General features: G+C 44.1%; 1 protein-coding gene across 6 annotated transcripts in view; it reads left to right on the top strand.

Annotated features, from left to right (window-relative positions):
• GREB1L (GREB1 like retinoic acid receptor coactivator) overlaps positions 1–27,045 on the top strand; it is a 287,870-nt gene that overhangs the window by 238,006 nt on the left and 22,819 nt on the right. For all 6 annotated transcript variants that reach the window (XM_063653474.1, XM_063653473.1, XM_054460340.2 and 3 more), the window contains 7 exons: positions 1,874–2,066; positions 11,154–11,287; positions 15,253–15,592; positions 20,880–20,995; positions 21,666–21,910; positions 24,940–25,517; positions 25,751–25,853. In XM_063653474.1, coding sequence (XP_063509544.1) covers positions 1,874–2,066; positions 11,154–11,287; positions 15,253–15,592; positions 20,880–20,995; positions 21,666–21,910; positions 24,940–25,517; positions 25,751–25,853 — 1,709 coding nt within the window. The remainder of the gene's footprint in view (positions 1–1,873; positions 2,067–11,153; positions 11,288–15,252; positions 15,593–20,879; positions 20,996–21,665; positions 21,911–24,939; positions 25,518–25,750; positions 25,854–27,045) is intronic.

Consider the following 27,045-nt stretch of genomic DNA (forward strand, 5'->3'; position numbering starts at 1 on the left):
CAGTAGAGATTCCACTTTCATGACCTGAAACCTTCTCCAGTTTCCCAGTTTAAACAAGAGAGTATCATATTTACTGGATGAACTTATTATTATTTTTGAGATAGAGTCCCGCTCTGTCACCCAGGCTGGAGTGCAGTGATGTGATCTCGGCTCACTGCAACCCCCACCTCCCGGGTTCAAGCAATCTGTGCCTCAGCCTCCCGAGTAGCTGGGATTATAGACGCCAGCCACACGTCTGGCTAATTTTTGTATTTTTAGTAGAGATGGGGTTTCACCATCTTGGCCAGGCTGGCCTTGAACTCCTGACCTCGTGATTCACCCACCTTGGCCTCCCAAAGTGCTGGGATTACAGGCGTGAGCCACCGTGCCTGGCCTGGATGAACTTATTAATGAAAGAGAGGTTGGCAGGGTGCAGTGGCTCACGCCTGTAATCCCAGCACTTTGAGAAGCCAAGGTGGGTGGATTACTTGGGGGGTCAAGAGTTCAATACCAGCCTGGCCAACATGGTGAAACCCCGTCTCTACCAAAAATACAAAAAAATTAGCTGGGCGTGGTGGCACATGCCTGTAATCCCAGCTACTCAGGAGGCTGAAGCAGGAGAATCACTTGAACCCAGGAGGCAGAGGTTGCAGTGAGCGGAGATTATGCCACTGCACTCCAGCCTGGGTGACACAGAGAGAGACTCTGTCTCAAAAAAAAAAAAAAAAAAAAGAGTCAAATGGGGAGCCATATTTGCTCCCAGATCAAATTCTAGTAATTATCTGGTAGGGGGCATCTTTGCTCCTATGGATTAAAAAGCAAATCGGCAGGGGTCAGGGGTGGCAAATAGTCACCATGTATTACATATCATGGTTTGTCCTCACCATGTAGTGAGGAGAGAAATTTCAGACATCATCAGGCATTTATAGATGTCCTTTTCTCCAGGAGATGCTGAGGTTAAGAATCTGGAAGTTTTTGGTTTGTGGTAGGGAAATGTCAGAATTGCAAAGCTCTTTTTCAGAAGCCAGAAAGTGTTTGATAATACTCCACAATCTGAAACCTAGAGCCATACATAGGTATAAATAAAATCTTGTAGAACTTGTTAGATTTCGAAGAAAGGAAGGAAGGGAGAGCGAGAGAGCGGGAAAAGAAATTTTGCCCACATCTGTTCAGGTCTTGGTAGTCTTCTATGAGCAGGAATAGCTCATTGACCCCGTACACCTCATCTTTGAAAGTTTTGGGTGATATTTCTGAGGATACGTGTTGGGACTTCTCTGAATTTAATTTTTGTTGTTGTTGTTTTTGGGTTGTTTTTTTTTTTAAACAGTCTCACTGTGTTGCCCAGGCTGGAGCACAGTGGCGTGATTTCTACCCACCGCCACCTCCTCCTCCTGGTTCAAGCAATTCTCCTGCCTTAGCCTCCCAAGTAGCTAGGATTACAGGCACACACCACCACACCCAGCTAATTTTTTTTGTATTTTTTTTTTTTAATACAGACGGGGTTTCACCATGTTGGCCAGGCTGGTCTTGAACTCCTGACCTCAGGTGGTCCATCTGCCTTGGCCTCCCAAAGTGCTGGGATTACAGACGTGAGCCACCATGCCCAGCCCAACTGCAGATTTAGATATCACTGGCCTAAATGACTGAGTTTGCACTTTGAGGTATATTGGGAATAAAGTGAAAAGGAAAAAAAATACATATTCCTGAAATCTGTCTGAAAAGAAGGAATGTAAATTTTTTTTCCCTTCCGTGTCAAATTTTAGTTGTTTCTTCTCTGCTCCCAATTGAAAAGAGATAGAAAAATAAAAACTAAAACAGTATCTCCATGTTAGTGTCTGATTCTATATCTACTTGGTTAAATGAAGTATTAATTTGACTTTCAATTTTTCTACAGTGTCATTTCAGGCTCTTTGTCACATGGCGAACCCAGTCATGGGCTAGCTGATAGAGTCATTAATTGCAGAGAAGTTCTGGAAGCTTTCAACCTCCTGGTCCTCCAGGTCAGCTCCTTCCCATACACTCTGCAGACCCAACAGTCCCGCATTAGCTCTAGCAATGAGGTTCACTGGATACAGCTGGATACTGGGGTGAGTCTCTTGCCTGCTCTCTGATACACTGTCATGTTCTCAGTTCCCCAGAGGGTAGGACCTTGTAACAAAATATGTCACGGCTTAAGACCATATTCATAAGAATTCAAAATCTAACATAATGCTTTATGTAAGAGTTCAAAAATCTGGCCGGGTGCGGTGGCTCACACCTGTAATTCCAGCACTTTGGGAGGCCGAGGCAGGCGGATCACAAGGTCAGGAGATCGAGACCATCCTGGCTAACACAGTGAAACCCCGTCTCTACTAAAAATACAAAAAATTAGCTGGGTGTGCTGGCACACGCCTGTAATCCTAGCTACTCAGGAGGCTGAGGCAGGAGAATCACTGAAACCCGGGAGGCAGAGGTTGCAGGGAGCGGAGATTGTGCCACTGCACTCCAGCCTGAGGGACAGAACAAGACTCTGTCTCAAAAACAAAACAAAAAAAAAAAAAACCCACATAATTCTGTACCTTCCAAAAGTTCCATATATTTACAATTATTATAAGACTAAAGGCTTGTGAATAGTATCCTATATAAATTTGATTAGGTGGTTCTTAGGTATCATGCAGATACAAAATTATCTGTCCTATATAATTTTTCAAAAAGAAAATGTTGATGTTATCTGAGGCCATCATCAATATCCTGGATTTCCTTTGTGCCTTCATATGATTAATTTCACCCTGAGACCTGGAAATTTTATTGTCCTCTTGGATGGGCTTTTTGTCATGTTTTAGTCTGATGATCTCTGCATCATTGTTAATTACTCTCTTGCTCCTCCAGCAACTGGGTTTTTGTTTTAAATCACTTTTCACAGTCTTCTGTATGAAATGGGATGATGGCACTGTTACTTTAACTCCATAGTAGTAGTGAATGTGTTAAGACTACCCATCTCAACATTGGATATATCCAGGGATTTATAGTTTTTACTCCAATCTCTAATATTGAAAAATATTTTCTGTGACCTGCAAACTGTATGCTAAATATACTATCAAAGAAAAGAAATGTGAGTTGCATAAAAATAATAAAAATTAACCATTAAGCAATGGATCCCTCATTTAAAAATACTGAACACACTGGATATTTTTAAATAAACATGTTTAAGTTAAAAACACCAAAAATGCCTTACATAAAACTAACATTTGTTTTTCAACCCAGTGCATTTTATTCTGTCATGAAGTAGGTAAGGTCTCTGACTTGTCGCTCTTATCTTCAAGCATTGGTTTGTTCCTTGCAAGCAGGAAGCTCAGGTCCTTGAATCTTGTTGTCTTCAGCAGTCACTGCCTTATGAGAACTAACTCAGTGTGTTCTATCACTAGGGATTACTTTGAGCTTTTGCTTTCTTGGTATCTTCTCCATGCCAGCTCCAGCCATTCATTGGGCAGTTGAGGTAGGGATGAGATAACAGAGCTGCCAGAGTTCCTTTGCCTCCAGACTACAAGGGGAGCCTGTGGGCTACTCAAGTAGCTGCTGGGTTGCTCTGACAAAGAATGGGATTGCCAAGAGAATGAATGGAAAGAATAATTATTTTTTAATTATTTTTTTTTTTTTGAGGCGGAGTCTCGCTCTGTCATCTAGGCTGGAGTGCAATGGTGCGAACTCAGCTCACTGCAACCTCCACCTCCCAGGTTCAAGCAGTTCTCCTGCCTCAGCCTCCAGAGTAGCTGGGATTACAGGTTCCCGCCACCATGCCTGGTTAATTTTTGTTTTTTTAATAGAGACCGAGTTTCACCATGTTGGCCAGGCTGGTCTCGAACTCCCAACCTCAGTTGATCCACTCATCTCGGCCTCTCAAAGTCCTGGAATTACAGGTGTGAGCCACCATGCCCAGCCAAGACTAATTAATTTTTTAATCCCCCAGATAGTTCTCCTGTTATACATTAAATTTCAATATATTGTTGGAGTGTAGAGAGAACTGTCCTAATTCAGTCCTTTCCAAAAGGGATCACACCCCAGTGATAGGAAGAAGGACCAATAGCCTCTGCCCTTTATTTTCTCCTATCATGACATAGAGAAACAGATTTAAAATAATTTTCCTTAAAAGTCATTTTAGCCAGGCACAGTGGCTCACACCTGTAATCCCAGCACTTAGGGAGGCCGAGGTGGGTGGATCACTTGAGCCCAGGAGTTCAAGACCAGCCTGGGCAACATGGTGAAACCCCATCTCTACAAGAAGTATAAAAGTTAGCCAGGCATGGTGGCATGTGTCTATAATCCCAGCTACTCGGGAGGCTGAAGTGGGAAGACTGCTTGAACCCAGGAGGTCGAGGCTGCAGTGAGCTGAGATTATGCCACTACACTCCAGCTTGAGAGACAGAGCAAGACCCTGTCTCAAAAAAAAAAAAATCATTTTAAGGAAATGATTAATTTTTAAGGTTTAATAATGGTATTACAGTTATTTATTTTTATGTTTTTTTGAGTCAGGGTCTGACGCCCATGCTGGAGTGCAGTGGTGCAATCATGGCTCACTGCAGCCTCAAACTCCTGGGCTCAAACAATCCTCCCACCTCACCCTCCCAAGTAGCAGAGCTACACGCACATACCACCATGCCTGGCTAATTTTTTAAATATTCTGTAGAGACGGTGTCTCACTGTATTACCCAGGCTGGTCTCAAACTCTTGGCCTCAAGCAGTCCTCCTATCTTGACCTCCCAAAGTGTTAGGATTACAGGCATGAGCCACTGTACCCAGCCTGTGGTTATGTTTCTGAAAAGGGTTCTTGGCCAGGCGCGGTGGCTCACTCCTATAAACTCAGCACCCTGGGAGGCTGAGATGAGTGGATCACTTGAGGTCGGGAGTTCGAGACCAACCTGGCCAATGTGGTGAAACCCCATCTCTACTAAAAATACAAAAATTAGCTGGGTCTGGTAGCAGGCACCTGTAATCCCAGCTACTCCGCAGGCTGAGGCCAGAGAATTGCTTGAACCCAGGAAGTGGAGATTGCAGTGAGCCGAGATTATGCCACTGCACTCCAGCCTAGGCGACAGAGGAAGACTCCATCTCAAAAACAAAAAGAGGGAAGGAGCTTCTTATCTTAGACGTATCTAGTGATGTACTTCTGGATTAAAGATATGATATCAGGTATTTGTTCAAACTAATTGAGAGGTGAATAGTTATACTCTTCTTCAATTTAAGATTTAAAGAAATCATCCCTGAAATTGAGATCAACATGGGATAAAGGAAAAAAAAAGCATTTAATTTAACATACAACAACCTTATACATGTAAGGGAGAAGCTCCTGATGATTAGCGTCCTTTAGTTATATTGAAGCCTATATCCCAGGAGGAGTAATTGGAAAAAAGCAAATTAATTTAATTCAAAAAATATGATTGAGCACACTAGTGGACTTGTGTTGAATCTTGCAAAGAACACACAGAAAACTGATGGTTTAGGCCGAGCACAGTGGCTCACGCCTGTAATCCCAGCACTTTGGAAGGCCAAGGCAGGCAGATCATTTGAGGTCAGGAGTTCGAGACCAGCCTGGGCAACATGGTGAAACACCATCCGTACTAAAAATACAAAAATTAGCCAGGTGTGGTGGCAGGCAACTGTAATCCCAGCTACTCGGAAGGCTGAGGCAGGAGAATCACTTGAACCCGGGAGGCGGAGGTTGCGAAGAGCCAAGGTAGCACTACTGTACTCCAGCATGGGTAACAGATTAAAATAAAATAAAATAAAGAAAGAAAAAGAAAACTGATGGTTTAGAGGAGAAAGCAAAGTACATATCTAAGTCACTATTATCCAGAGGAGAATAAGACAATTTCAAAAAATCAAAATGCTGCGGGAGTTGAAGTGAGGGAGGAGTCACATTTATTTGAGAGGTCCAGAGGAAGCTCTGTGGAAAAGAGAGAACAGGGGATGGCCCTGGAAAGACAGGAAGGCCTGGGCAGGGGGGATGGGGGCAGGAGGAGGCACTCCTGGCAGCAGACAGTGTGAGCAGGGGACACAGAGGAGGAAACTGTGGGCATTTTTCAGAGAATGCTGGATAGGAGGCAAAAGAAGACTGGAAATATACACATGGAGGCTGTGAGTGCCAGGCTAGCAAAGTTTACACTTATTATACAGGCATTAAGGATTTTTAAGCAACAGTATATATGTATGTGTGTATATATATACACACACACATTATATACATATTATGTATACATATGTACACATTATATAATGTACATATTACATAATGTACACATTACATAATGTACACATTACATAATGTACACATTATATACATATTACATAATGTACACATTATATACATATTACATAATGTACACATTATATACATATATGTATACATATTACATAATGTACACATTATATACATATATGTATACATATTATATAATGTACACATATACATATATGTATACATATTATATAATGTACACATATACATATATGTATACATATTATATAATGTACACATTATATACATATATGTATACATATTATATAATGTACACATTATATACATATATGTATACATATTATATAATGTACACATTATATACATATATGTATACATATTATATAATGTACACATTATATACATATATGTATACATATTATATAATGTACACATTATATACATATATGTATACATATTATATAATGTACACATTATATACATATATGTATACATATTATATAATGTACACATTATATACATATATGTATACATATTATATAATGTACACATTATATACATATATGTATACATATTATATAATGCACACATTATATACATATATGTATACGTATAATGCACACATTATATACATATATGTATACGTATAATGCACACATTATATACATATATGTATACGTATAATGCACACATTATATACATATATGTATACGTATAATGTACACATTATATACATATATGTATACGTATAATGTACACATTATATACATATATGTATACGTATAATGTACACATTATATACATTATATATAGAGAGAGCATTATTAGAATTTACCTGTTTCTTGTTTATATTAACAATGCAAATGTACAGCTTGATGAATTTTCACAAACTAAACACACCTGTGGGACCAGCACTCAGATCAAGAAACAGAATATTACCACCACCCTAGAAGTCCTGTGTCCCTTCTAGGCACTGCCACTAAAGGGTAACATTATTCTGGCCTCCTGTACTACAGATTTGTTTTGCTCAGTATGGAGCTTATATCAATGGAAACATGGAGTGTGTACTCTCGTATCTGACTTCCTTTGCTCAACATTATGTTTGTGAAATTTGTAGTTTTCATGAATCGTAAATCATTCTTTTTGCTCCGTGTGTGTGTTACATTATATGTCCACCACAATTCATGTATCCATCCTATTTTATTTTACATAGTACTGCTGTAACATCCTGGCACACCCTTTAGTAAACGTATGTATTCATTTCTTTTGGGTCTCTGTGAGTGAAATTGCTGTGTCATCAAGTACTCATATGTTCAGCTTTAATAGCTACTGAGAGGCAGTTCATTCAATCTAGAGGCTAAGTCAAAGTGATTAGAGTAGATCAGTCAGTGGCTTTTCTGATAATTTGGGTTAGAATGAACAAATATATAGGCCGGGCGCGGTGGCTCACGCCTGTAATCCCAGCACTTTGGGAGGCCGAGGTGGGCGGATCACAAGGTCAGGAGATCGAGACCATCTTGGCTAACATGGTGAAACCCCGTCTCTACTAAAAATACAAAAAGTTAGCCGGGAGTGGTGGCGGGCACCTGTAGTCCCAACTACTCGAGAGGCTGAGGCAGGAGAATGGCGTGAACCCAGGAGGCGGAGCTTGCAGTGAGCCGAGATCACGCCACTGCAGTCTGGCCTGGGCTACAGAGTGAGACTCTGTCTCAAAAAAAACAAAAAACAAAAACAAAAAAAACAAATACGTGAATCAGAATGATGGTCCTGGTAGTAAAATGGATGGGAGACATGGTACATTTTCTAGGATTTGTTTATTCAGGGAGAGAGAAGAACCAGAAATATTTTTGAGGTGTTCCGTTTAGTTGGAAAAAAGAAGTTGAAAGAAGTTTTTTGTTTTGTTTTGTTTTTTGAGACAGAGTCTCAGTCTCACTCTGTCAGCCAGGTTGGAGTGCAGTGGCACGATCTCGGCTCACTGCAACCTCTGCCTCCCGGGTTCAAGCGATTCTTCTGCATCAGCCTCCTGAGTAGCTGGGATTACAGGCGTGTGCCACCACGCTTGGCTAATTTTTTATATTTTCAATAGAGATGGGGGTTCACCGTGTTGACCAGGCTAGTCTTGAACTCCTGACCTCAAGTGATCTGCCCTTCTCGGCCTTCCAAAGTGCTGGGATTATAGGCCTGAGCCACCACGCCTGGCCCGAAAGAAGTTTGATTTGTGGAGAGCAGATGAGACTGACTTTGAGTTAAGATGCAGGTGAGCACACCATTGTGTAGATTACAGATTTTTTTTTTTTACAAACAATGATTATTGAAGCAGCTGGTGTGGTTAGAATCATGGAAGAAAATAACAAAGAGAACTGCCAAGAGGGTAGTGAGGCCAAGGGCCAACAAGTCATCACCACTGGCGTTGGCCTCAGGAGTCCTTGGTGACCTTCCAGGGAACAGCGTCTGGAGAGCAGAGTGTTGGACAGGAGCAAAGGCAGAGACAGCAGCGAAAGCACAGGGAGCATGGAGGGTCACTGAGAGGGCAGGCCTTCCACAGCGGGGAGTTTGCCTTATGAGAAGGGACATTCTCCCCCCGGAAATAGTGATTCAATAAGTCATACAATTTATGATACCTGAAACATATCTTTATAGTAAAATCATTCAGTTTCATAACTGTTTAAACATAGTTTAAAGGATGGTTCCGCTCATTTCTATTAAAACTTTTGTAACACAAAACCATAGTTACAGTTTAATGCAAACAGAACAGATGGGGAAACCATTCACTTCTAATTCTAAGTTTTAGTAGCTCTAGTTCTTAAAACCCATACTGGCTCTAGTTAATCACAGGCCATCTATTTACCAACCTGCTAAGAATAAAGAGAGAGAAATAAAAACTAGGAAAGGTGGATGCAAGGTGGATGCATCGTATCCAGCAGTTCTGATGCTGTGTCAGGAAGAGCAGCAGGCTCAGAATAGGATTTGATATTTTCCCAAAGAAACAGGGGCCAAGGGTGAGAGGGAAATGTGAAGACCAAGTACACACTTCATAAAGCTTTTCCAAATGACTCTGTGTCTGCAGTCCAGATGAGGAGGGAAACTTAGATGAATGACTTTTTTCCCTGTGAAATGACTTATTTGACACAGTTACCCAGAACACAGCTAAGCCCAGAAGGAAATAAGTAAAGGCTTCTAGCCTTGAAAATAGATGTCATTCAATCTATGTTGTCAGTCTCCAGTATCTCTAAGAACATATTCCGGTGCTCTCATAAAGCCTCTTTACTCTCAAACCCTATTCCTAAAAGCAGGGTTTTGGGGGGGCCTCAAAAAATAAAAAGCTGCCAGTTAAAACATGCTTTATTTTTATCTTATGGACCTTATAAATCATACAGTTGTTTCTCTTTAGATGGTTACTGAAAAGCTCAGAACCAGCCGGGCACATTGGCTCATGTCTGTAATCCCAGCACTTTGGGAGGCTGAGGCAGGAGAATATATATATATATTTATATATATATATAAAAAATTTTTTTTTTTTTTGAGATGGAGTTTCGCTCTGTCGCCCAGGCTGGAGTGCAGTGGCACAATCTCGGCTCACTGCAACCTCCACCTCCGGGTTCAAGGTATTCTTCTGCCTCAGCCTCCTGAGTAGCTGGGTCTGTAGGCACCCGCCACCACGCCTGGCTAATTTTTGTATTTTTAGTAGAGATGGGGTTTCACCATATTGGCCAGGCTGGTCTCAAAAAAAAGTGCTGGGTTTACAGGCGTGAGCCACCATGCCCAGCCTTTATCTTACTACATTTTCTAAAGCTGCCTTATTTCCTTTATGAGTTGGAGAGTGCTTAAATAAAAACGTCAACACATAATAAATAACAAAAGTGGGCCAGGCACAGTAGCTCACGCCTGTAATCCCAGCACTTTGGGAGGCCGAGGCGGGCGGATCATCTGAGTCCAGAAATTCGAGACCAGCCTGGCCAACGTGGCGAAACCCCGTCTCTCCTAAAAATGCAAAAAATAAATTAGCCGGGTGTGGTGGTGGGCGCCTGTAATCCCAGCCACTCGGGAGGCTGAGGCAGGAGAATCGCTTGAAACCAGGAGGCAGAAGTTGCAGTGAGCCAAGATCACACCATTGCACTCCAGCCTGGGCAACAAGAGCAAAACTTGGTCTCAAAAATAAAATAACAAAAGTGAGACCAAATGGCACAGGCAACATGACAGCAAGAAGTGACTGTAAAAAACTAATGTAGAAAAGATGCAAAAGAAAACTATAAACAAAAACAGATTCATGAACTCAAAAAGCTTATTTAATATCGTAGAGCTTCTGAGTTTAAGGATAAACAACTTGTCACACTTCTCAAGATCCTCTGAGGGCATCCTTGTGTCATATCCTGAAATAGCTATTCATTTTCATAGTGATGACTGACTCATCAAGAGGGGGCTACGTTAAATACTGTGGATCCTGTTAAAGGAAAGCATATATTCCATTTTTAAAGTAAAATTTGTTTGCAAAGATAAGCTTTTATGAGTTCTCATTATGAAATGATGTCAGAAAAGTTAAGGTTTCTGTAACAGAGGAGTTTGTCAATCTCTAGAGCGTTCTGAGGAGAGCCTATTTATCTGTATAGAGAACTACTTCCAGCAGGGAAAAAGCCTGAGAATTGAGGCTGTCTGACCTTGTGTATCCCAACAAAAGAAAAAGAAAATGAACCATGTGCCTGAAGGAAGTGTGTCAACTTTCCACTAATCACATATTCAGTTCCTTTGAAATTAAAACAAGTTTCACTTAGTGCCTCAGAGATGACTTTAGAGTTGGTGTCGGGTTACATAATGAAACAATATTTTTTCTTACTTGTCAGGAAATAACCTCTTACAGGGGTTATTTCTGTAAACCCCACTTTCTGGAAAACAAGACACACTGTATCCTGTCCTTATTGGGTTTTTGCTCTGTATTTTGAACCAGGAGGACGTGGGCTGCGAGGAGAAGCTGTACTTTGGCTTGAATGAGTACAGCAAGTCTCTGCAGTGGGGGATCACGAGCCCACTTCTGAGATGTGACGAGACTTTTGAAAAAATGGTGAACACACTCTTGGAGAGGTAAATAGTAAATAAGGCCTTCTGCTCTTCTCTCTAGCTGTACTTGCAGATCTAAAATAGCCAAAAGCCTTTTGTGTCAGTGCTACGGGGTGTTTGATGGAGCCCTTGCAGATGACATGCAAAGGCCAAATTAAAACAGCCTTTCCTAAGATGCCCTACTATTGTTTTATGTGATCATCCAAGACCAATGAAGGAAAATACAACCAAAGTGGGCCATTGCACTACTTTTCATGCTGAGTCAGCTCCCGGTCATACTTCATTGCCATCATCAGGAGATGGATAGGGCAGAGAGGGATTTGCTTATTCAAGACCTGCTTCTGGCTGGGCGCGGTGGCCCACGCCTGTAATCCCAGCACTTTGGGAGGCCGAGGCGGGCGGATCACGACGTCAGGAGATCGAGACCACCCTGGCTAACACGGTGAAACCCCGTCTCTACTAAAAATATGAAAAATTAGTCAGGCGTGGTGGCGGGTGCCTGTAATCTCAGCTACTCGAGAGGCTGAGGCAGGAGAATGGCGTGAACCCGGGAGACGGAGCTTGCAGTGAGCCAAGACCACGCCACTGCACTCCAGCCTGGGTGACAGAGCGAGACTCCGTCTCAAAAAAAAAAAAAGTCCTGCTTCTCTGAGCTCCGGCCTCTCCTACCCTACGCCTCAGACTTTGACATTTTTCCCTCTTTTCTCCCCTGTCCACCACAGGCAAGGACCCTAAGATGATTCAGTAAAAACTAAACTTTACTATGAGAGATTTGAAGTATACACTGGAAGAAATTAAAAAGCAATCAGATAATTGAGGTGAATTCAGTTCTTGGGGCGCCTCCTCCAGTCCCTGGCCTTAGGGATTAAGGAACATAACTCTGCTGTCTTCTCTTCCCTTTTCTAAAAAAAGAAAAAAAAAAAATCCCCATTTCCAGATTAAACTCTGAAAGAGTTTTTTTTCCCTCTGTGACCTTGAATCATAGATTCAGAGGTAGGTAGAGACATTAGAATTTACCTAACCTAATAAAGGTCCCTTTCTGCCCTCCACAATATTCTGTTTGATCATCCAATGTTGGGGCGATTGGGCTTTATTTTATGAGGCGAATTCTAATTTTTAGTAGCTGTAGTTCTTAGAATGGCTTTAATTGATCATATTATTTAACATCTATTTAACAAACCTGCCCATGATTTTGCTAAGAAAAAAGAAAAGGAAATTAAAATGAGGACCTATGGATGCATCCTATTCAGCAAATTATAATACTGCATTCGGAAAGAGCACAGGCTCAAGTAGGGTTTGATATTTTTGCAGCTGTTGGATTTGGGAAGTCTTAACTGAAACTGTGACATTAATCCTTTCACAGCACATGTAGTCTTAATTTTCCAAAACCATTCCATGAGTACCCCCTTTAAGCGTTCCTACCCACCTGTTACATCTACCAGCTTGAAATGCATCTTCTTTTTCTGGTAACATCATTCAGAGTTTCCTAACTTTTATTTTAAATGATGATCCCATCAACTTCCTATTGTAGTTTTGTGCTACAAAAGTTGTAAGTATTGTTTAATGCAAGCTTCACAGATTGGAGAAGCTGTGCACTTCTAACTTCATGATTCTTTCAGAGTATGAAACAGAAATGCCAGATAGCAAAGTTACCATTTATTCTAACTTTGGCTTTTCTACGTGACCCAGCAAAAAGCATTAAGCTTGAAACATAGATTATCTATACTTATTTCCTCCAACCCAGTCACCCCAGCCTAACAGTAGCTATGACTTACTGAATACCTGAAGGGACCAGCCCAGGATTTATTGAACTGAAGGATTTCTTCATTTCTACCCAACCAGCTAAATCCTTGCAATGTGTGAAGACATTGCTAGAGACTGGATAAAATATAGACCTAGCTTTGTCTCTGATCAGTTGTATGAACTGGGACAAGCAACTGAACTTCTCTCTGCCCCTGAACTCATTCTCTTTCTATGAAAAGGCAGAGTGGGCTAGGTGCGGTGGCTCACGCCTGTAATCCCAGCACTTTGGGAGGCTGAGGTGGGCGGATCACCCGATGTCAGGAGTTTGAGACCAGCCTGATCAACATGGAGAAACCCTGTCTCTACTAAAAATACAAAATTAGCTGGGCACATGCCTGTAATCCCAGCTACTTGGGAGGCTGAGGCAGGAGAATTGCTTGAACCCGGGAAGCAAAGGTTGCAGTAAGCCGAGATTGCACTACTGCACTCCAGCCTGGGTGACAGAGCGGGACTTCATCTCGAAAAAAGAAAAAGAAAAGGCAGAGTTGTTCATATACAGGGCATCTTGGTCCTTTCCAGTTCTAAAACACCTCAAAAGTGTTCATGTGTTATTCATTTGATAGCTGTCATTGGCATTTCTTTGACCTGGAGGTTTTCTGTGCAAGGCCAGTGGACCACTTGTTGTATTTTAAGTAGAATTATAGAATGGAACAAAGGTGAACTCCCCCATCAGCCTACCCAGCTGCTGGTGGCTGCACTGCTACCAAATGGCAACCAGAAAGAAAGTGCACAGCCCCAGCCTTATTCTACCAGGTGCCACGAGAGCCCTGGCCAACCTTGGACCCAGGGCCCACTTTGCCAGCACCTACTTTCTTTCTTTTTCTTTTCTTTTTAATTTTTTTTAAGACAGACTCTCACTCTGTAGCCCAGGCTGGAGTGCAATGGCATGATCTCGGCTCACTGCAACCTTCACCTCCCGGGTTCAAGTGATTGTCCTGCCTCAGCCTTCCAAGTAGCTGGGATTACAGGCGCCCACCACCATGCCCAGCTAATTTTTATATTTTTAGTAGAGATGGGGTTTCACCATGTTGGCTAGGCTGGTCTCGAACTCCTGATCTCAAGTGATCCACCCACCTTGTCCTCCCAAAGTGCTGGGATTATAGGCGTGAGCCACCGCGCCCAGCCTACTTTCTTTTTTAAAAAATTTTATTTTTATTCAGCAGCAGAAGTACTGCTGGGCAGTGTGCCCAGGGTAGCCAAGCACCTGCTTTCTTGACTAGCAGCTCTTCATGCCTGTAACTGGGTCCTCTTTGCCCATTTGTACTCATTTTGTCATCAGGCCTGGCTGAGGCGTAGCACCAAAAGGAGAGATTTGTTTTCTACCTCCTCTACAATTGTAAAAACTGCCAATTTTAACAAAGGGATCCTCTTCCCTGGCAGTCCAGGCTTAGGGGAAAATGGTACCAGAGGCTGCTGCTGCTGCTACCAGGCTCAGATTTGCTTGGCTCCTTTGACGTAGCCAGCTCTCAGGTGATGAAGCTACAACACTAGGGGGTGCTATTTCTCCAGTCAGCTCTAAGTTTCTCCAGCACCAAGGAACAGTTTATGGAAAGATAGAGATTGCTATCTGTGAGGCTGACCTCAGATTAGTAGTAATAATTACCCTTTTTATGTCTAATACTCGACAGATATTACATTAATGCCTCAGTTTCCTGTATTGTAATCTTATATATCAGAGAAATAAGTGGACAGTGCTGCCGTTCTAACCCAGTACCACCAGCAAGAGGTGAGGATCCAGGGATTATCCATAATGACTATGCTGGCAATGAATGGAATAGACCAGTGTGTCTCAGAATTTAATGTGCATGCAATTCCCCGGGAGTCTTGTTAAGCTTCAGATTCTGATTAGTAGGTCTGGGGTGTTGAGATTGAGCATTTCTAACAAGCTCCCAGGTGCTGCTGCTGCTGGTGGTCTATGGACCATACTTTGAGAAGAGAGGGTCTCTAGACAATCTCTAAACCCCTTTACTGTGCTGTACTTATCCCAACAGGTTGACTCACATGCTTTGGAAGCTCGACCTTTTCCTTCCAGTGATGTGGGATCCCAGGTCATTCTAGAGCTAAAGCCCCACCACTGATCAGTAGCCGCTTCCCCACCATGCTTAATCTGCATTCTTACTGCACAGGCCTTGCTGCTCCCAGCTGGCCCTGCTGCCTGAGTGCTAGTGCCTTGTGTTCTGTTGAAGGTACCCCAGGCTGCACAGCATGGTCGTCCGCTGCTATCTTCTCATCCAGCAGTACTCTGAGGCCCTGATGGCTCTCACCACCATGGCGTCACTCCGAGACCACAGCACACCAGAAACACTCAGCATTATGGATGACCTCATCAGCTCCCCAGGCAAAAACAAAAGTGGGAGGGGACACATGCTCATTATCAGGGTGCCCTCGGTGCAGCTGGCGATGCTAGCCAAGGAGCGGCTACAGGAGGTGCGTGACAAACTGGGTCTGCAGTATCGGTTTGAGATCATCCTTGGGAACCCAGCCACCGAACTCAGTGTTGCAACTCACTTTGTGGCGCGATTAAAGGTTAGCAATGGACAGACATTTCTCCTTTAAAATACCATTTGTTTCTCTTTTCTAGGAATCCTACATAGGTGGCTCAGGGGCCTGAGTTTAATAGAATCACATGTGTGATTCCATGACAATGATAATGCTAAATTAAGGGACATATTCACTTTCTTAATTAGAACCAGTTTGTAAAGATTGCCCAGCCCCTTTATAGCATGCAGTTAGTGCATGCAGTTGGTCTTCCATGCTCTCCAACTGCAGGTGCAAAAAATGAGATGACCCAATTTGACCCCATGTTTATTGGCCTTGTTCAAGATGCATGTAGCCCATGGCCATCTGTTTTCTCAGAAAAAAAGGTAAGTTGTCCTCTGAGACCTCTGTGGGGTAATGTTTTAAGTATCCTCAACTCACTAATTCTTTTCTGTTCATCTAGCCTCTCTGTGAGCTCATGTCTAGAGTCGGTAAAGTATTCTGTTTCATCTTCAGTACTCAGAACTGTTCCTAGCCCTCTTGCATGTGGATTCCTCAACAGTTTGTTGTTTCTTTTTACTTGCTTTGACCCTCAGCCCCAAGGCTTTGGCTGGACTGAGACTTCGCCAGGCTCGCTACAGAAGGGTTTAGTGCATGACTGAGTCCCTCACTGCTCCCTCTGCACGGCCAGTGATTGACTGCTTCTGCCCTTCCTCTCCTGTCAGGCATCAGGGTGAGAGGAGTAGAACCCTCAACCAACTAACCTAACTCCCTACCTATGCCTGACTCGGTTTTTCTGGGCCTGTAATCCAGTGGGGCCTAGCCATTAGAAAGCATTTAATCAAATATCCACCTACATGTTGGTATGGAACTGAGCTAGCTACTGTATGTCTGAGTTAGACCAACTTGTATCTGCACCCTATACATTAAATACTGAGCTAAATTGGGTTAAGGAAAATCTGGTTCAGCACAAATTTTATGAAAAGAAGGCACATAGTCTTGGGGGAATTTGCATTTTCACCCTGGGCTGCGGTTTCCCATCCGCAAAATGAGAGAATTGGGCTGTATAATCTCTAAGACTTCTAATTTGGGGATGATTATTTAGTGTTCAAAAATTGTTCTGGGCCGGGCGCAGTGGCTCACACCTGTAATCCCAGCACTTTGGGAGGCCGAGGCAGACGGATCACGAGGTCAGGAGATCAAGACCATCCTGGCTAACACGGTGAAACCCTGTTTTTACTAAAAATACAAAAAAAAATTAGCCGGGCGTGTATTCCCAGCTACTCGGGAGGCTGAGGCAGGAGAATGGTGTGAACCCAGGAGGCGGAGCTTGCAGTGAGCTGAGATCGCACCACTGCACTCCAGCCTGGGCGACAGAGCAAGACTCTGTCTCAAAAAAAAAAAAAAAAAAATTGTTCTGGAGATGTAAATCTTCTTCTTGTGTTCAGTTAGCTAACCTAAATTGAATAATCCAAAATGCAGACAAAATATCTTGTATTAGCTTGATAAGCAACTGGAACAAATAAAATTGTCCAAAAAATAGAAACTCCTAAATTTAGAAGTTGTAACATTTATGTTTCATATATAGATACATGTTCACAATTTTATGTTATAGTCATAGACTACATTACAGTGGAATTCCTAGGATGAATTACAAAACTCCAGAAACGCTTCTTACAGTATAATTCATGGAGACCTGAATTATGGGCTTGAGACCATTTGAATATTGCTAATGATGAAGAATTTGGAGGCCGGGCACAGTAGCTCACACCTGTAATCCCAGCACTTTGGGAGGCCGAGGCAGGCAGATCACAAGGTCAGGAGATCGAGACCATCCTGGCTAACACGGTGAAACCCTGTCTCTACTAAAAATACAAAAAATTATCTGGTCGTGGTGGCGGGCGCCTGTGGTCCCAGCTACTTGGGAGGCTGAGGCAGGAGAATGGCGTGAACCCGGGAGGCAGAGCTTGAAGTGAGCTGAGATTGTGCCACTGCACTCCAGCCTGGGCGACAGAGCAAGACTCTGTCTCAACAAAAAAAAAAAAAAAAAAAAGAATTTGGAAAGGCGGACAATCAGCAGCACCATGCTGATTCTCCCACATCTGTTGCCAGAGATGACCTAAATGCACGTGAGGCTGCTGGGTCTTCTCCTAGTCTCTTTTGACACTGATTAAGTGAAGCTACTTACAGAGTCTTCAATCATGTGTTCAGAAGGGCCAGTCACTAAGTCAGTATAAATCAGTCTGTCCTAAATAATTTACCCCTCTGGACCACTGTTGGAAAACCACAGTCAAGGCCTGAGGTTCTTCACCTGGCTGCTAGCTCATCAGAATCACCTGCAGGGCTTTCAAAGGGACATTAGTTGAGGATCACTGTGCCCTAAACGAAGGGGGCCTCAAGTTATGACTTCTCAAGGCAGTGACATCTTCCTCAATTGGTATGAGTAGCTGCCAGGCAACAAGTACGCATAAGAGAGTCCCATATTCTGGCCGTTGTGATGGCTCATGCCTGTAGTCCCAGCTACTGGGAGCCTGAGGCAGGAGGTTTGCTTGAGCCCAGGAGTTTGAGGCTGCAGTGAGCTATGATCCCACCACTGCACTCCAGCCTGTGCAACAGAGTGAGACCCTGTCTCTTAAAAATATATAAAAATAGACAAGTCCCAAATTCTCAAAATCACTGGATCACATCAGTCCTTTTTATACTCTGTATTTGTGTGGGAGTAAACATATGAGATCATGTTGGGACGTTCACATCCTAAGCAAGACTAAATTGTCAAGTAGATTCTGGTTCACTCATTTATTTCTAAGTTACCAACCTCCTTCACCATTTTCAGGATAGCAAGATTGTGCCTTCTATCTCTACTTTTGGGTAAAATCTAACACTACTTCTATTATGTGATCTTATTTTTGTGCTTACCCCTAATTATCCTGTTGTGTATTGTGGTTAACTTATACTGATCATGACCCCTTTGGAAGGATACGAAGTTTAAGTCAGTTCCTCCAGAAGGCAGGTGAAGCTTTCATTAGATGTCCTTGGTCTTAAGCCTTGTATTATCCTTGAACTCAGTGATCATCCCATCTTTTGTGTTAAGTGCTTCTGCAATAAAATCATCTTGAGGGCCTGATTGACGCACAGTAGAACTGTAGCCATCAGTCATCAGAAGGAGCAATGTGATGGAAAAGCATTTTATAGTGGGTTTGGCTAGCTGTGGTTGATCAAGAGTAAAAGTGAGATTTGACTACTAATTTTCTGAAAATAAATATCCTCATATAGGTCAGGTGCAGTGGCTCACGCCTATAATCCCAGCACTTTGGGAGACTGAGGCAGGCAGATCGCTTGAGGTCAGGAGTTCAAGACCAGCCTGGCCAACATAGCGAAACCCCATCTCTCCTAAAAATACAAAAATTAGCCAGGTGTGGTGGTGGGCACCTGTAATCGCAGCTTCTCAGGAGGCTGAGGCAGGAGATTCGCTTGAACCCGGGAGGCGGAGGTCGCCATGAGCCAAGATTGTACCACTGTACTCCAGCCTGGGTGAGAGTGAGACCCTGTCTCAAAAAAAAGAAAAAAAAAAGTCCTCATACAGTAAAACATTTTAACTGTTATTCCATTAATATAACCTGACCTCTTCCTGGTAAAGCCATGACCTATATAGAGATAGTTCTGGGAGATAAAACACATTCAGGGAGAAACCCAGTGTCAGGGATACCATGCGTCCAGTGTGAAGGTAATCAGTGAAGTGATTTCTATTCCAGAATGGTTTGCTTTAAATGAGACAATGTTACGGTTCCCCCTGACATGAAATGGTATGGAAAATTAAATTTTCACAGAGAATTTTTCTTCTAGCATTAAAAAAATCTTTTTGACACATTGATTTTTCTAAAACACGGAAAGTCTGTGAAACTCGTGAACAGTTACGTAGATTCCCTATTTCCCCTTAGTATGCACATATATAATAAAAGATTGGACAACAAGTAAAAGCCTAAGAATGGTTAAGCTTCTTCCAGTTTTACAAATTATAGAAATTTTATTTGAAGTGATTGTGGGAATGTTTATTTCTAAAGACTGGCTTTTCTTTATTGAGCCTTTTCTAGGCATCAGCAAATCATCAATCAAACCCTATTATCTTTTGCCTGGTGACTTTCTTTTTATCCCATTTTGTGCTTAGCAAAGGAAGTACCAGTCTATTTTAAAATAAAATTGTATGCATTACTGGCCGGGTGTTGTAGCTCACACCTGTCCACGGCACTCCAGCCTGGGCAACAGAGCAAGACTCCATCTCAAAAAAAAAAAAAAAATTGTATGCATTACTTAACACCTTGCTTCTTAGTCTGTTCCCCTAAAACATTATCAGAAATGTCAGTTCATTGCTTATAATAACTCCTGCTAGAAAGGTAATAAAAAGTATAGGTACATGCTACACACTTAATGAAAAGTAGTAGAAACCACCTTATCTACTTAAGAGATGGTCATTTTTCTTTCTGTTCTAAATAAAATAGACACATTTGTAAGATCATTTTACTTTTGAATATTTTTCAGATTGGCGGGATTACTTTTCATTGATATATTCGTTTTCAAGATTGGTGTTCCATTTATTAAAGATGTGTATGTCTGTGTATATGTGTGTTTATATGAAAAATTGATAATAGATTCTTTGAGAAACCATGAGCCAATTACATTACCCCTCCAAATGAGGGGCAGTTTCGTTTTGTTGTTTTTTTCTCAATCCAGGTCTGGTTATATTTTTAGCCTTCTTGAGAGAGATTCTTTCAAGGCCCTAAGCCAATAATTGCTTATTAGTTATTTTAAAAGTCAGTAAAGCAAGAAGGAGGGAAAATAACTATCAAGAGTGGTTCAGTGTTTTCATATTTTCTTGGTGAAATGTCTGTTGTAATGGTATTCTGAGATTCTTTTCTGAGTCATTCACAACTGAAACTCTTTTTCAGTCTTCCGATCCCAAGAATTTCTCCAATGTGTGAAGAAAGTATATTTAAGTGCCTTGATTCAGGTAGTTTAGCCAGGATTTCTGTAAGGTTTCCATCACTAGTGGGGTATTTCACATTGTATGTGTTTTTGGCTTGTGTTACTAATGTCTGAGGTATACCAGCATCTCCTGTTTTATCCTACTGAGATAAAAAACTACAGCCCTCATTCCTACAGAAGTGCCTTGTATATGTGACGTAGTAGCAGTTAAAATATACATAACATACACATATATAAACACTTAGTGGAGTAATTTGAAAGCACAGTGTGTCTAAAATCTGGACTTAGAAACCTGTAAAAAAGGTGGAAACTTAAATGAGAGTTTTAGTTTTAATATATGGGTCTCTTTCTATAGAGTTGGAGAGGAAATGAACCAGAAGACTGGATCCCTCGGACATACCAAGATTTAGACGGTCTACCTTGTATTGTGATATTAACTGGCAAAGATCCTCTTGGAGAAACCTTTCCCAGGTACAATTTCAATAATTAATTCTATTTTTCATCAGTTGCCCAGCTGAACTGATGATTAAAACTTGGCTAATGGCCCAGTCATTTCCTTTGTTTGGCAGGTAATGAGAAGGAGGATTGTTTAATGCAGGGATATAAGAAATACAGCCATACAACCTTCTTTTTTTCTTTTTTTTAGCTTTTCAGAGAGCACCCAGCAATTTTGGGAATGGGCGATAGCCACATTTGAGAAATGTCAGAGAGGCAGGGAGGAAAAGCAGGATTTTTTTTTTTTTTATAAAGTGCTTTGTCTTTGTTAATCTGCTATTCCTGCACCCCTCAAGGATCTAGACTCCGTAGACTGGAGGGCAACAACAACAACAATAAAAGCATTAGTTGAATGCTCACTGTGCATGTCAGGCAGTGCCCTAAATGCCTTACATGTATTCAGTCCTTAAAACAACCATATGAACCCGACACTATCCACTCTTTTTATATTAGAAGAAAATGAAGCACAGAGAAGTGAAGGTCATAACAGCTGGGAGGTGGCAGAGCTGAGGTTTCAGTCAAGGCTCACCTGGCACTGAAACCTATGATTTTAACTGCTGTGTGTTGCATCCAGATCACCAGGCACACATACACACTGCGTGCCTGGCCAGATAGACTCACCAACAACACAATTACTTTTGTTCAGGTCTTTGAAGTACTGTGACCTCCGGTTAATTGACTCAAGCTATTTAACTCGCACGGCCTTGGAGCAGGAGGTGGGTCTGGCATGCTGCTATGTCTCAAAAGAGGTCATCCGGGGACCCATTGTTGCCCTGGACCTCAGCGGGAAGGAGCAGGAGAGAGCTGCTGTCAGTGAGAATGACTCCGATGAGCTGCTTATCGACCTGGAGCGGCCCCAGAGCAATAGCAGCGCTGTCACAGGGACCTCGGGTCAGTACTTTCTTTTCTCTTTCATGGAGTGAGAGACATGAGTCAGGAGGTGTGTAGGAATTTGGAAGGCAGAGGCATTTACTGACACCCCAACGGCCTTCAGAGGAGCCTTCAGGGACTGGCATCCTCTCCAGACCCAGCTCCAGGGGGGAGATGCTTGGAAAACGTGACTGTTGAACAGCCACAAAATACTTTTCTGGGTAAACATTTAAGGAAGAGCTTGGTAATAGGCTAAAAACAATTTTATCAACTCTAGCCTGTACCATTTTCCCTAGTCTTTTCTACCCTTAATCTTCTCATGGTTATTATGCATCTCTTATTTGCACAAAGGCCCTGTTTTTCTTCCAGGTCCTAAAGCTGTATGTTTGTGCTAAATGGCTTAGTACCTGGCACAAAATGTTTCCTAGAATGAATGAATGAATGAATGGCTTTTCTAAACAGTTAACAGCAAGCATTGTATGCTGAGGGCTCCTCTGGGGCCACTGTCAGTGGTGAAGGCCCCACCCTGTAGCCTGCTGGCCTCTGTCTTGCAGCATTACTGCAGTTCTATGGCAGTGCCTGGCATGAATTTTCTTCTGATAAATTGTAGTATAGCAAATGCAGCACTCTTTCCATTTTTTCTGATTATGAAAGTAATAAAGCTTAATGCAGAAAACATGGAAAATGTCGGCCGGGTGCAGTGGTCCTGTAATCCTAGCACTTTGGGAGGCCGAGGCGGGTGGATCACCTGAGGTCAGGAGTTTGAGACCAGCCTGGCCAACATGGTGAAACCCCATCTGTACTAAAAATACAAACAATTAGCTGGGCGTGGTGGCTCACGCCTGTAGTCCCAGCTACCCTGGAGGCTGAGGCAGGAAAATCACTTGAACCCAGTAGGTGGAGATTGCAGTGAGCCAAGATCACACCACTGCACTCCATTCTGGGCGACAAGAGGAAAACTCTGTCTCAAAAAAAAGAAAGAAAGAAAGAGAGAGAAAAAAAAGAAAGAAGAAAGAAAACATGGAGAATGTAACAAAGTACAGAGAATTCTGAGATTAAAAATGAAACACACTCCCACTTCCAGAGGTAACCACTCTTAATGTTGGGTCGCATGCCCCTCCTTCTCCCCTCACCCCCCCCTTTTTTTTTTTTTTGTTGAGATGATGGAGTTTCGCTCTTGTCCCCCAGGCTAGAGTGCAGTGGCACAATCTCAGCTCACTGCAACCGCCAGCTCCCGGGTTCAAGCGATTCTCCTGCCTCAGCCTCCTGAGTGGCTGGGATTACAGGCGCCTGCCACCATGCCCAGCTAACTTTTGTATTTTTAGTAGAGATGAGGTTTCACCATGTTGGCCAGGCTGGTCTCGAACCCCTGACCTCAGGTGATCCACCCGCCTCAGCCTCCCAAAGTGCTGGGATTACAGACGTGAGCCACTGCGCCCAGCCCCTCACCCTTTTTTTGAACTATCATTGAGATCCTTCCATCACTCTGACACATACATGCGAACACACCATAATTTTGTCCAAAAGCAGCACTGGTCTTCCTGTCCATTCTGGCAGCAGCTGCTGGATGGCTCTGGGCAGGAATGAAAGAGGAGGGGTCTGTGGGGTTTGCTGTTGATAGTGACCCTCAGCCTGGAGTTGCTGGAGCTGCCCTGCTCGCCCAGCCAGGGGTTAGGGCTGACCGTGTGGACCACTCTACCTGCCTCAACCCCACTGCAACAGGCTCCCCAATTTTCTCTCTGAGAGCAGTTTCAGAATAGAGTCAAGGAGTTTGAAGGATAGTAAAAGTTCACAGAAGGGGGGTGGGGGATAACATCTGGAAGCTTTTGGATACCAGCATGAGGAGGAGGAGCGCAGCCTGTCTTCCTTCCTGTGGTTCTTGCATCCCACTCCTTCCTCTCCCTCACTTGAGCTGCCCCACAAAGTGAGCGCTTCCCTGGCTTTGCTCTGCTGAACTCACAAAGGTGGTTTGCCCTTGGCTACTGTGTCCCTCCCTACAGACCACGCTCACAACACGGAGCACAGGGACCCCAGCCATGGCTGACTCAGAGGGTGACGGGGAGGTTCACTGCCCAGAACGCACAGTGCTGCGGGGAGAAGGCAAGCTCTCCCCCAAGGCAGAGGGACACAGGCAGCTGAGCAAGTGAAGGGGTGGGTTTTAATCATGTCTTGTTGATGGCTGTTCATTCAGGATCTCCCAAGGTTGCGATTCGACCTCCATGTCTGGGCAGCAACAAGCTGAGCTCAGAGAGGGCCTTTAGTTGAGCTTTTGCTTTGTCTTTAAACCAAAGAGTGGCTGGTCTATTAGGAGGACAAACACACTTGAAAGGAACTGGTCAAATGTGTGGGGCTACTTTAGGGAAAAGCCACCGGCCTTGGAGTCGCATGTGCCTACGTCCCGCTTCGCGCAGGGCATCCCCCACCCTAGCTTCGGAGTCCATGGCAGGGGTTGCAGTCCGGGGACCTGATCTGAAGCCAGAGGCATGAGGCCCTCAGCCCCTAGAAGGAAGCCAGTTCTGCCAGGACAGGACTTGAATGTGGAGCCTGTGTTGGGTGGGGTCCTGGGAGGAATCAGAGGGCAGACCCAAACCAGGTCATTTGAGGAGAGTTTAGTAGAGGGACTGTTTACTAAGATGTGAACAGAACTTGGAAAAGGAGCAAGAGGTGTGCTGTGCCGGGGGGTGGTTAACCCCAGGGAGCCCTGGCCACCGTGGGCCTGACACAGGGAGGGGTGGGAGCACCTCTCCAGACCTGAGCCGCAGCCCACAGTAGAGAAAGGTGGTTCACCCCTGGAGACCATGCAGGGGGAAGCCAGGGAAGAAGCACCCCATCTCCTTCTGGTGGCTGCCATTGGCCAAACCCACTGAGAAGCCAGGGCAAGGAAGCAACACGGAGCAGCGTGGAGAGCGGCAAAGAGAAGACTTCTTGCTCAGGGTCTGCAGCTGCGGAGCCGAGCCCAGTGTCCGCTGCTTTCCTGGCCTTTGCCTCCTTCCACACCTTAGATCAGTAACAGGGCTGCTGTGGGGTGGGTTCTGTCTGTTCTCTCACAGGTTCCATCATGGAGAATGGAGTGAGCTCTTCCAGCACAGCTGACAAGTCCCAGAAGCCGTCCCTGACCCCCAGCTTTCAGAGCCCAGCCACCAGCTTGGGGCTGGATGAAGGGGTCTCCGCCAGCTCAGCTGGAGCTGGAGCCGGGGAGACTCTGAAGCAGGAGTGTGACTCCCTGGGCCCCCAGATGGCGAGCAGCACCACCTCCAAGCCATCATCGTCGTCCTCAGGACCCAGGACCCTCCCATGGCCGGGACAGCCCATCAGAGGCTGCCGGGGCCCACATGCAGCCCTGCCACCAGTGGTGATCCTATCCAAAGCGGCCTACAGCCTCCTGGGCTCCCAGAAGAGTGGCAAGCTGCCATCCTCCTCGTCCCTGCTGCCCCACGCCGACGTGGCCTGGGTGAGCTCCCTGCGGCCGCTCCTGAGCAAGGACATGAGCAGTGAGGAGCAGTCCCTCTACTACAGGCAGTGGACCTCGGCCCGGCAGCACCACGCCGACTACAGCAACCAGCTGGACCCGGCCTCTGGCACCCGAAACTTCCACCCCCGGCGGCTCCTGCTGACAGGGCCCCCACAGGTAGGGCCAAGCCAGCCGGGGCCGTTTCTTAGGCTGGGGTTGGCACGTCTTCCTCAAGAAGTAGAAGCCAGAGAACCTCCTGGGGGTGGAGCAGGTGTGACAGAGCAGTGAGGACCTCATTCAGGCTTCTCAGGCAGGAGACACTGCAGAGCCAAGGTGTAAAATCTCTTTTCTCTTTTCCTCCCCACTCTTTCCTGCCTCCACTCCTCCCCAATTAAAAATCTTTCCGTTAGGTGGGAAAGACGGGCTCCTATTTACAGTTCCTCAGGATCCTCTTCCGCATGCTCATCAGGCTCCTGGAGGTGGATGTGTATGATGAGGAGGAGATCAACACCGGTGAGTGCTGAGCCCAGGGAGTGGGCAGAGAGGCAAGAGACAAAGACATTGAACTGCAAATCCCGGGAACTTGCTTTTGGCTTCTGGGATTTCTACAGTGCCTAACCTGCAGTTATTGGGAGGCTAAAGATAATGTGCCCAAGGCCGGGCATGGCGGCTCACGCCTGTAATCTCAGCACTTTGGGAGGCCGAGGCGGGCGGATCACCTGAGATGGGGAGTTCAAGACCAGCCTGGGCAACATGGTGAAACCCCATCTCTACTGAAAATACAAAAATTAGCCAAGCATGGTGATGCACACCTGTAATTCCAGTTACTCAGGAGGCTGAGGCAGGAGAATCACTTGAACCCAGGAGGCGGGTTGCAGTGAGCCAAGATCAGGTCACTGCACTCCATCCTAGGTGATGGAGTGAGACTTTGTCTCAAAAAAAAAGAAATTAAAAGAATGTGCCCAGCAAACAGTTCTGAGTAAACTGTAGCCTTTTTTAGCTCATTGAGGTCAGGGATGGTGTATTCTACTTTTAGCCTCCTCTCTACAATGTCCCGCGAGGTGCTGGGCAAAAAGGCGTTTTGGTTTTTGGGTTTTTTTTTTTTTTAATTTAAGTTCTGGGATACATGTGCTGAATGTGCAAGTTTGTTACACAGCTGTATACGTGTGCCATGGTGGTTTGCTGCACCTACCTACCAACCCTTCATCAATGTTTTAAGCCCCGCGTGCATTAGATATTTGTCCTAATGCTCTCCCTCCTCTTGCCCCTCACCCATCCTGTGTGTGTGTGTGATGTTCCCATCCTGTGTCCATGTGTTCTCATTGTTCACCTCCCACTTATGAGTGAGAACATGCTGTGTTTGATTTTCTGTTCCTGTGTTAGTTTGCTGAGAATGATGGCTTCCAGTTTCATCCATGTCCCTGCAAAGGACATGAACTCATTCTTTTTTATGGCTGCAAAAAAAAGGTATTTTATAAAGGCTTTTTAGGTAGATTAATTGCCTAGATGGTTAACTGTTGTAAAATTCGAGTTGTAGTATTCAACTGCTTAAGGATCCAGGGCATATTTGTATTCTGGATACTAGTCCTTTGTTGATTGGTCAGAGTATGTCTTATATTTTACCCATAGGCTCTGAGTGAAGGCACAGGATTACTATAATGAGATGAAAACTTCTATGTGTAGAACTGAACGCTGGCACTACGAA

Source organism: Pongo pygmaeus, chromosome 17 (assembly GCF_028885625.2).
Source record: "Pongo pygmaeus isolate AG05252 chromosome 17, NHGRI_mPonPyg2-v2.0_pri, whole genome shotgun sequence".
NCBI classification, from domain to species: Eukaryota; Metazoa; Chordata; class Mammalia; order Primates; family Hominidae; genus Pongo; species Pongo pygmaeus.